Raw genomic sequence first — 11,848 nt, 5'->3', positions numbered from 1 at the left:
CATTGATTGATTGAATGATAAAACTATAAAGTTTTATTATAAAAGAAATAAGGGCTCCGGTAAGAAATGATAGAACCCTAAAGTTTTATTGTAAAAAAAATGAAAGAAAAATAAACGATCGCTTCGAGGGGATTGACCTCCTTGATCACCTCGAAGCGATCAAGGAGATCGATCCTCTCAAAGTGATCAAGGAGATCGATCCTCGAAACGATCATTCTTTTTTCTTCAATTTCTTTCATTTTTTTTACGATAAAATTTTAAGATTCCATCAATATCTTTCAATATATATTTCATAAAGCAATTAACATTTTGATAGCTCGAAGCGAATCCGAGTAAAATTCATATGCTGTGGAGCCCTTTCTTTTCTTTTGGCGTATTCTGAAGTACATAAAATCGAATTACGTATATATGCAAAGACGGTTTTCAGAATGTGTTTGCATATTCTCTCTCAAGTATATAAAGAAATCTAATTACATGCCCTACAAAATCGTGCAATTACATAACATCTCTCTAAGAATTTAGAAAAATAACAGATTCATGTCTATAGAAAAATTAGACTTCTTTATCTATTGCTTCACTCTCCTTATCTATTACTTCAGGCTGTCTGAGAAATTATGAATATAATCATTATTTTTTATCAATCAAACTCAACTTGTGAAATAAAATTAATAATAATTACTTTCAATCAGTCATGTGAAATAAAATCAATGCCTGCTTAACATTTACAACAACAGAATAAAAAAAATCTAAAAAAGCATAGTCTCTCTTTAAATGAACAGTTAAGCAACATACAGTCGGAAGACGGTTTTACCAAACAAACTCCGAATGCAATTTTTATAAGAAACAGAAGACAAAATATAATTTTTATAAGAAACAGAAGACAACTTACATTGAAGCACTTGATATCAGATTTGAAATTAATTAAACATACAGTAAATTACAACAATTCAAATTTAGTCGACTTTTAGTTGTTTCTCCTTAGACACTTCTTTGAGGATTGTTTCAAATCATAGTTTCTTTGAGGATTGTTGTCTTGAAACAACCCCTCAAGCTCTCTAAAGTTCCGATAAGAAAAGTTGCACCTCCAAGCCACTTCAGCCGACTTCATGAGCCTGTTTTCATCTAAAAGTCATTGTCAAGTATAAATATTGACTGGCTGCAAGTGATCAGATGGCATCCTTGCTACTATCCGAAGTTCCCAAATGGCGACTGCTCAGAAGGATGTTGTATCCTTCATCTTAGTAGCCTTTCTCTTAGTTCCGTTGATGATCGTGACAGCAGACGAACGAAGTCGGTGTGTAGTGCATGGCCAGCCTATATTGAAAATAAGGTAATTAGATTCTAAAATACATGCAGATCCCAAGCCCAGTAGCAACTCCTTTGCAGGATAACCACTAAAACAACAACAATCCAACTATACAAAAGCAGTTAGTAGTTAGCACTAACTGGAGAAAGGCATTATCAATTTACAAATCAATTCTTTGACCTAACTTTATAGGGCAAGTAGCAACTGCCGATGAAACATTTAACAAAGCTACAACAACATGACTAACCAAAAAAATGTACTTTTACTTTCATGCCAACTAATGAAGAAAATGATTTACACTTTCGTAACAAGAATAACTCCCAGAAAAAATATATATCTGCCTCTTTTTTTTTTTTCCCTTCCCTCCCTTTTATGAGAGGTGCAAGGAAATGAGGAACAGGAGGGGGCAGGCAAAAAGACAAAAGAAAAAGATGCTTAAGACTTGGTTTATGATTGTAAGAAGACGGTGACTATCTATGGCACTTCAACTCCCACAGGGTTGTTTCCCCTAAAAAGTGGTTTTCATATAATAAAATTAATATTTAATGCCAGGTACCTATCAGTTGGCATGAAGCACATCCAGGGTGAAAAGTTCACAATATGTATGTCAGAAAGTACCAGGAAGTCTCACAAAGACAGCTTTTGCCTTGTGTGGGCGATTGGCCACAGTAGAGCAGTCTGACCACGGGCCCTTGCTAGTGCAGCCCATCATTTTTCCAGGTCCCTTACGCAGCTACCATCTCAAAGCTGCCTCCTGTGAGGCTCCATAACAGCCCTCAAAATATTCATATGCTTTTAAAAATACAAGACCAAGTTGTTTTAATCTTAAACTTACAGAAATGCCTAGAGAAAATAACTGTCAATTTAATGTCAAAATATCAATAATAATTAGTTTCATTACCTTTACTATTCCCCTATCAGAACAACCAGAATTCCAAGTTAACATACACCATCTTAATAAAATACATGATAGGAGAGTATATATCATCCACACTCTCACCAGAAAGAGAAGGTAGTGGGAAAAACTTATTTTGACTAGGACACATGTACACATATGAGCCAGCTAGACAAGCATAAGTATGATCTTTAATGAGGTTGAGTAATTACAAACAAAAACATTAATCTAAAAAAAGAAAATAAAAAGCATATGATCAGATTTGCAATACAGAAGTAATACAAAATTTCTAACAATCTTATTTAATTCATATGTAAACCAAACAAACATGACAATTTACACATGCACCAGGGAAAGACACACCTTGTAAGCAATTATGTGTGCGATGGGAAGTCCTTGATTTCCATTTTGAGCAAAAAGAGAAAAGTCGCCCACAAGATCTAGAACCTTATGGCGACAAGGTTCATCAAAGAAACGTAATGGTGGATTTAGCCAGCCACCAGTGATGCTAGAAAGCACAATAAGATTTAATGATCAGTCAAAGCAACAACCACACATATCTAAGTAACTCAGACTGACAAAACAAAACTTAGAAAGATGATGTTAGACCATGATGCGTAACTCAACCTGCAAACAATAGCATTATCAGCTGATCCACCTTTACAGAGCCCAGCTCGGCACATTCCCTCGACCTGCAACCGTTCTTTCCACATTAGTGATTTTAAGTAATGCTTTAAGATTTAACCAAAAGCTTGAGAAGTAAAACCATGCAAAATGGAAATAAAACAAGAAACATAGCAAGAACACCAGTTCACTTTTCAGTTATTCAGAGAACTGTTTCCAATTGAAAGATGCTTTTGGGTAAAGTGGTTAGATGTTGACAAAGAATGATAACGTAGGAATGAAATACAAACTCATCAAGCAACATAATAAAAAAGGTGCAATAGTAATAGAATTCTGAAACAGTAATGGTCTTTAGGTGTTTTGTAATAAAGGTTAAGTTGGATCGCCATTTAATTATCACCTGGCACCAGATTGGGCAGTGGCAGACCCAGACAATGTCTAGTCAACCGAATCGGTTACAGAAACTGATTTGGTCAATCTGAACAAGAGCACATATAGAATGATCAAAATCAGTATACTAACGGAACAAAAACATCATGTCAGAATACAAAACTTACTATTATTTCAAATAAATTCATAATTCTCTTTAATTTCTAGCTATTAAAAAAGACACCATTAGGCAGTTTCCTAGTAGGTACCCACTAAATCCTAATTGAAATGACATGTGTTTTTTTTCAAAAGCTGAAATCATGGGACTTGACTCCTGAACTAATATACACCTAACGACAGTTCACAAACATGCAATCACAATCAGAACTCCCAAATAAAAGTCCTCACTGGAAGCCATGATGTCCAAAGGCCTGTTACAACTAAGCAGCTCATTATATGATAAAGCTGACTCATTACTGAATTCTACACCAAGCTGCGTAGTGTTCCTTTTGGCTGCTACTAAGAATTGTATGCTTTTCTTATTTAGTAGGTAGTACTGTATTCTATCATCTGATAATGAAACATGCCTCCTTTGTGGGTGATCAATGTTGTTCTTCTGCACCTTTTTCACCTTTTTGCCTTTTAGCAGCTCAACAGTTTAGTCCTCATGAATCTGTGTTGAAATGTGCAACACAAAATAAGTCCATATTACACTAGTTCATATTCAGCATTCTCCCACATCGGTTTTTTAACTTTATTTAAAGTAATCCCTATGTCAAGGTACAGTGAATTGCTTGCTACTGTGAAGTTGAATTTCAAACATGTCTTGTTTAGTACATCCTCAACTAAAGGTCAGATGTCTTATGGAAAAGATGCAGATGGCACTCTTATCTGGGTCCATAGATGTTTTTATGCTGCAGAAATGCAGTCAGTCAGGCATGCTCACATCCCTTCTGGGCTTACAAGTAAAGATGATATCTAAAGAAGGAAACCAGTCCTAGAAACAGGCATTGAGTGGTAATACAAGCAGAGAATAATGGACAAGAAAAATAGTTACTCGCCAGAACAAGGATGAAAAGAAATGTATCAAGAATAACTAAGTTGAGTGCCATCTTTCGTACGGAACAAGCACAGAGTGAACAAAAGCAATTCCAACAATTAAAACAAACAATATCTAATCTAAGCAAAGTGAGAATTTAGAGAACCTCTTCATAAACACAAAATGTTCTTGAGGAAGCTATTTCTTTTGTGTATGTAGATTCATCCATGAAAGAAGAAAACCACTGACAGCCAATGGATGGTACCTGTTAAATCATGCATGTATGAGTTAGTCTCTTGAATGACATGTTACAGACTTAATAATCATGATCCACTCAAGTTATCATAACTCTTCAATTAAAAATTCCTGAATATTTCAGGCAGCACTCTAAGTAAAAATTTGTCACAAAAAAAGATATGTATACCATTTCTTAATTCATTTTGTCATCAGAGAGATACATGTACAGCTTCAACATTCAAGAAGCTTGGATGCCAGTGAAAAACTAATAAATATCAGTAGACCAATAAGGAGAAACTCGAAAGAACTAAGTCTGTGTCTCTGACAGACCAGTTTTTGGCATTTCACTAACATTCTGCAATTCTAGTTAAAAGAATGTATTTGCAGCTTTTAAGCTTAATAGTTTAGGTATTTTCCAAATGAATAAGAGAGATTTCAGATCTAACATTAAAGGTGAGAAGACGACAGAAACCAAAGATGGCTTCAAATTCACGTTAGTAAAGTAATACTGTTGCAACAGATCTATTAGCAAAGTTAAATAACATAAATATAGGATAGAAGTGCAAAGTACCACCATACTAATTTCATAGCCAGTCTCTTTCCATATTGAGTTTGCATTTCTTTTACTCTCTTATATCCAACCATGTACATTAATCACAATATGAAACAGAAACAAAAATGCTAAATTCTTCCGGTAATTTAAGTACCAAATTTAGAAGATAATAGTTTTTTTTTTTTGCCAAGCTAAGGAATAAACTATAAAGTATAAAGCATATAAGATTTTTGAATACTCGAGAGATAAAGAGAAGTACACGTCTCCCCACTGAGACAAATGCTCAGGTAAAATATGCTCCTCTCAAGAGGTTAACTGGAAGCAGTCGTGAAAATCTGATCAATTTTTCTTTTATCACAGCAAAATAAAGAGAAAAATTAATTAAAAAAAAAGGTGGAGACGAGGAATAAGTAAGATAACAACAACCTTGATTGCTAGGTTGAGGCCTTGGGACCAAACCCTGCCTTCACTATTTACCCTTTGCAAAAGGAAAAAAAAAGAATAACCAACAACCAAAGAAACTTCCTTATATAAATGTACATATAGCAAACTCCTCCATTTTAATGAGACAACTTTCCTGATGCAGCATGCTCAATAATACTCTGTCAATGACTGATTAAGGTATTTTAAAAGTCATGTCTCCTTTGTGCTCTCATGATTAAAAAAAAATGGAGTCCCACAGATGTGATTTGTAAAAGATTGTACACTATAACACCACATAGATATAAACTAAAATAACACTTAAAATATGATTCTAAAACAAATACCAGAAAAATCCCTATGCAAAAATCTTATAATTTTTTCATGTTGGGACCAAGCAGCAGCATGGAGATGAGTGGAAGGATGACCAAAAGAAGAGCACACAAACAAAAAAACAGGCATACACGCATAGTAGAAAAACAAAATTAATGATAAGGCCAAAAATTCAACTGAATGTAACTCTTTAAGTAAGACATCAAACCTAAAACTCATCAAAAATAACTACGAATAGCACTAGCCACATAGACAGACACATTAAAACTAAACATAACTGGTAATGAAGTGAAGTTCAGCTTATAGGGTCACATTAGTGATTTAAAAAACACTAGACGCCAATGCCTAAAAACACCCGAGACACTAGGCGCTCGCCATAGTGAAACGAGATACTAAAATATAAAAATATATAATATAATTAATAAATATAATTATTTAAATAAAAAAATATGATATTAAATTAAAAAAGCTTACAGAATCACAATATCATATTAACAAAAAATCTCAAAATTTAAAACAATAACAATAATTTTAAATAAATAAAAATTAGCAGTATTAAAATCAAAATAATATATTATTAATCTAATAAATAAAAAAATATTGTTACTAGTATACAATTAACAGTATATTGCTAATATACTGTTAACAGTATACTATCGAGTTGACGTGAGAAGAGGGAGTAAGAGTAATAGTAGTGGCAGTGAGAGTGGGAGCGATGATAGTGACGAGCAGCGACAGCAGCGGCGAGCAGCGGTAGTGGCAGCGGCAGCAGCGAACAATGACAGCGATAGCGAGGGCACAGTGTAAGAGTAAGACTGAGGCTTCTGACTGAAAGAAGCAGCAGTGGTAGCAGCGAGCAGCGGCAGTAGGAGCGGGAGCGGCGATAGTGGCAGCAGCAGTAGAGGTAGAGGCGAGCAGCGACAGTGGCAGTGGAGAGCAATGACAGCGAAGAGAGGCAACAACAACGGCAGCAGAGAGGAAATGTCAACGGCAGAATCGCGAGCAAGGTTAGGGTTGGGGAAGTCACGAGAGGGATGCTGGGAGGCTGATATCGACGTTTTAGTTGGTTCGATTGAACCATATGTAAAACACTGGTTCGGTCGCCTGGTTTAACTTAGGCGCTCGTCCGAAGCGCCCGACTCCTGGGCTCGGGCGAGCGCCCAGGCGGCGCCTCTTTGAAGCGAGACGCCTGGACATGAAGCGAGGCGCTCGGGCCTCGCCTCGCCTCGCCCGAGTGCCTAGGTGACCGCCCGAGCACCTATTGAAATCACTGGGTCACATTGATCATTGACAATCCAACTGACTAAGGATAAACTATCATCAATTGATAATCAGTTGAGCCTTATTAAGATTCAACTGAGTTGTATCCTAGGTCATTGGACCTTTGGAGTCAAGATTCTTATAATTAGGTTCAGCAAAGATGTAATTTGGGTGCATTCACCTCTTGAGGCTCCATGTGTCATCAATTTGAGTTGCCAGGACTGATCAATTGGGACAGGAGTTAGCCAACATTTTAAAATGAATTAGGACCTAAATGGTATTTTAAAACGACTACAAGTACCAGAATCACACTTGCTGCCACATGTTTCTTTTAACTCGAGAAAACTTACTTCGAAGGAGATAGGAAAAACTTTATTGAAAGAAAACTTAAGGAAAACCATGATTTCAGAGTACTTGGCGAGCTAAATGGATAAAGGAGTTGTTTAATTACCCATCTCCCACAAATACAAGACCAAAAGAACTCAACAGCTAGCCATAAACATATAATATTGTACAGTATGGTTTATTTTGATAGAAAAATCAAGGGTAAAAATGACACATTGAGACCATAACAATGGTCATAATGACTTGACCTATGACACAAATTATGACAGGAAGGAGAAAGCATCACAAATATTAAACAAGTACATCTAAGGTAAAGGTCAGCATACAAGTATAATAACACTAAAAAGGTATGTCTAATTTATGAGGATCTAAATACCCTGCAGGAAAACAAATTAAACTCCAAAGAGGCAAAACGTAGCATGTACCTTGGGAAAGTCTATTCCATAAGTGATGCAAATTTTCTGAGAAGGGAAGGCAATCAAGAAAGAACTACCATGCCATAAATACAGTGGTTCATGGAGTTCTGGTACTAGTTTATCTAAAGTATAGCCATGTTGATCCTCTGCAACACATAACCCAACTTGTTTTATAGCCTCCACCCATTCCTTCGCTGATCCATCTAACAAAGGAACCTGTGTATTAGTCAATCAGTCACAACAAATATTTCCAATATGCAATTGAAGTTTAAACTTGAGATATCTTGTATTGTGCATTTCCAAAATTGTTAGCCTATAACCTAGATACATAAGAAACAATAAATATATATGATCATATGAAAAGAAAAAAAAAAGGTTCTGAATACCGCATCGTACCGGTATACCGCTCAGCTATTGGTATGGTACGTACCAAGCATACCGACACATGGTACACTAAGGTGTACCGATATACCACCCATACCAGTCCTCTATCGGACTGGTACGTACTGCCCATACCGAGCGATGCAATACGGTATTACAAATCATGAAAAAATGTACTTTTCTTTTTCTTTTCAAATGAACCCCGAGCAGAATATAAGAGATAGTAGATACTCAATCACGATACTTCGTCGAAACAAAATACTTTAAGGATTTCAAACTAGGAATTTTGAATATAGCCCCATCAATTTTAGGGTTGCATTTCGATAGAAAGTGTGGCCTGCCAATTTAGTTTTGTAGTCCTAATTTGAAAAAGAATACTCTATGAGCATCTAATTTGCAATGAAATAATTGCTGCACTTCTTTCCTCCTCTGTGCTACCACCTCCTCTTCCACAATCTCACAACCACCTCCACCATGAACCGATTTCCTCCACCTTTTGGCCTTCATTACAACCATCTCTTCTAAGTCCTGCCTCTGTCATATTTAATGTGATGTTTTCTCCACTACCACCACCATCAAGCCTTCACCTTCTTTACCATCACATCTCTAGCTCCATGACCATCAGGCCTCAATGTCCCATCGCTACCATCCACCAGCACCACACTAAGTCTGACCGACCTCCACCAACCCTACAGCAACATTTTCTTTGTCCATATCGCTTTTCTATGCAATCTTTGCTCTATTTATATAAGCTAGACCTTTTTCATTCAGTTTTTCCACTGATATAACCGCTCTTTGAAGTTCATCAATTATGAGTGCTTTGCAACCTTAGTTTCGTAGTCAAGTTGCTCGTATAGATCCTCATTGCAAATTTCAAGTAGAAGAGCATGTGTAAGGTAGATCAACCTTTCCAATGATGCACTCTTCATTTAGGAACCAACTATCTTTCTATTTTTCGAAAACAACATTTTTAGATTATGATTCGGCCATGGTAAAACATTAAATTTGTACCCATTGTTTTCCTAGAACATCCAACAATTAATACAATTCCAAAACCCATCATAATGCATGTCAAAGAGCCTCAAGACACTTAATTTCAAGCCAATAACGTGCTACCCTTTTCTAATTTAACTATCACAAGCTTTTAACTCAGAGATGAAATTTTAAGCGTCTAAGTGCTACCTAAGCAGAAACCACTTTCCTACACGTGGATCGAGAAGGAAGCAAACCTCATCCCCACCATCGATCTCGATGCGGCAATTATCCACCCCGCATGCCTCCAGAGCGGACAGGAGGTGCTCAACGGTCCGTACCCTGGTACCGTCGCGGGAGAGGGTGGTGCAGAGGGCGGAGTCGACGACATGGCCGATCGCGGCGGGGATCCTCGTGCGCGGCCGGGAGTGCCCCGCGACGAAGAACCTCCCCTCCCCCGCGGCGGCCGGCAGGAGGCGAGCAGTGGTGAAGTCGCCCGAGTGCAGCGCCGTCCCCGATCTGGACACAGACGAGGCTAGGGTTTGCTGCGGCCGTCCCGTCTGCCATGGGGCCCATAGAAGTCGGCCACTTAGGGAAAGGTATCCACAAAGAGAGAGGAGGGAGTAGAGAAAGAGTGGGACGAACCGGATTCCAGGAGATGGAACGGGAGACGCATTTAAGGGCTCGCGTACAGGTGGAAAGGAGGCGGCGGCGGTGGTGGTGGCGGAGGAGCGGCGAGGTCATGGGCAGGGAGGTGGCGGCCGCGGAATGGAGAACCGCGTTAACGTTCTCGCGGGGGTTTGAGCGATGCCGCTTCGCTTGGCTTCGTTACTTGCGCCGCTTTCCGCTAATTGCGTTCGGCGGATGTCGCGAGAGAGTCTGATGCTACGTGGACTCTACGATATGCCACATGCATAAGCCATCGCGTAAAGAATTATTAGCTTAAGACTGAGGTGGGTCCGAGTTGGCTTTGAAGCTCTCTCTGGGGGTGGCCACATGTTGGGATATTTTTTCCCTCGGACATTGGGGTTTGTTTAATCCATTTAAATTCCATTAAAATTAGGTATTCAACACATATTTAGATTCAGGGAACGAAACCTAACAATTAGTCGAATTTAAATTTCTTGTTTGTTAGCATTTCTAAGGTTAAAATGATAAGTATAATAAGTATATATCTTTCGACGATGATATGATCAATATTGATCATAATCTAAGATCATCAAATTGATTTGAACTATTTCATTTTTCAAATTATTACAACGGATTTATTATAATGTTTCTATAAACGAGATTGAGTTGGAGCGCATAAGATATGATCCATCCGATAAGTAAATTAGTTTATATTATAACTAATTTAATCAAATAATATTCCCATTAGATATTTAGAATGTTAATAATATGTTCTTATTAAAGATTTTTTATTATATTTAGATAAATTTAAATGATAAAATTAAATTTTAAAATAAAAAATATATTAGATCATGTGTTGCTCAGCCTCCAATGACTCCTTTAGATCCTGAACCTGCTTGGTGATATTCATGACTCGTTCATTAGCTATGATAACTTGCTAAATGAACCATGAGTTGTAAGCCTTTGCTAGGTTTATGAGAGGCCTGGAAAGGTTGGGGGTCCTCTTGTATCAATGCGTGTATTATATCATCTTAATCTATTTTAAAGCAAGTACCCTGGGATGGATCTTGAGGAGGATCCATTTATCGATTACCCCGAGAACTAAAACATCCTGATAGTGCTATAAGTACCTTTTAACGATGATCCTAACTCGCCACCTCGCCCTAATGCCTAGCCTGCTATCTCGTACTATGTTAGTCTCTACTAAGTCATCGAGTTTGTCTACCCGACTTGTTCCTTGTGTCTGTTTCTTGCAATGTCATTGAACTTGTCTATTCAATCGGTCTTATATCTTGATAGGTTGGAGTCTCATTTTGGATATACAAGCTTGATCAAGTGGATGTAATACTTTTTAAAGTAGTGAAGCTTTCTTACTTTAACTTGCAACACTAACATCAAATATAAATACACTTTACAATCGATGCTAAATATATGGTAGACTAATGCTTGACATTTAGGGGTGTAGTCTCTCTGACATGATCTTGAGGGACGTCTTAGGGGTAAAACTTATTCAAGTTTGAAATGTGTCATGTCATTGATAGCACTACTACTTTTGTTGTCCCGAGGCGATAGGTTTCGTCTCAGATGATCTCAATGACTTGATATGACCCTTCCTAATTCGACACTAGCTAACCCTTAGATCTAGTTGGGTCACTAACTTTAGCTTTCCAAGACACCAAGTCCCCTAATCTAACTCCCTGAGGGCAAACATCTTAGTTATATAACTTGGCTACTGTATTTTTATATCTCGACGCTCATAGGTGTGCTTCTACCATGACCTTGCTGATTAGGTCAAATCTAGCTTAAGGTTTTTTTTTGAAGATTTTCTCGTCGAAATTCTTATCCTGATGTGTTGGAAAGATTATCTTGGGTAGCAAGTCAACCTCAATGTCGAAGGCTAAACTAAATAGTGATTCTCCCCACCCAGGTGTTGTCTGAGAGGCCCATAAGATACTTGATAGCTCGTCCACCTAAGTATCTTTTGCTCTAACAACCTTCTTCTTTAACCCTTCGAGAATGGCTTGGTTGGTGACCTAAATGAGACTTTTGGTTTGAAGATGAGCTACCA

The 11,848-nt window shown here is 37.6% G+C and overlaps 1 protein-coding gene across 2 annotated transcripts; it reads right to left on the bottom strand.

Annotated features, from left to right (window-relative positions):
• Nucleotides 1-885: 885 nt before the first annotated feature.
• LOC135675861 (probable UDP-3-O-acyl-N-acetylglucosamine deacetylase 1, mitochondrial) lies at nucleotides 886-10,044 on the bottom strand. Of its 2 annotated transcripts, XR_010514037.1 has the most exons (8): nucleotides 9,796-10,044; nucleotides 9,408-9,710; nucleotides 7,807-8,013; nucleotides 4,400-4,498; nucleotides 2,829-2,893; nucleotides 2,565-2,709; nucleotides 1,925-2,060; nucleotides 886-1,314 (listed from the first exon to the last, which is right to left on the bottom strand). XR_010514037.1 is itself a non-coding variant. In XM_065186454.1 (7 exons), the coding sequence occupies exons 1-7, from the start codon at nucleotides 9,892-9,894 to the stop codon at nucleotides 1,234-1,236; spliced, it is 999 nt and encodes a 332-aa protein (XP_065042526.1). In that variant the 5' UTR covers nucleotides 9,895-10,044; the 3' UTR covers nucleotides 886-1,233. The 2 variants fall into 2 exon arrangements, 1 of the variants encoding a protein (XP_065042526.1); XM_065186454.1 differs by lacking the exon at nucleotides 1,925-2,060.
• Nucleotides 10,045-11,848: the final 1,804 nt, after the last annotated feature.

Source organism: Musa acuminata, chromosome BXJ1-6, assembly GCF_036884655.1.
Source record: "Musa acuminata AAA Group cultivar baxijiao chromosome BXJ1-6, Cavendish_Baxijiao_AAA, whole genome shotgun sequence".
Taxonomy (NCBI): domain Eukaryota; kingdom Viridiplantae; phylum Streptophyta; class Magnoliopsida; order Zingiberales; family Musaceae; genus Musa; species Musa acuminata.
Note: the sequence above shows the minus strand (reverse complement) of the source record. Positions and strands in the feature narration are given on the sequence as shown.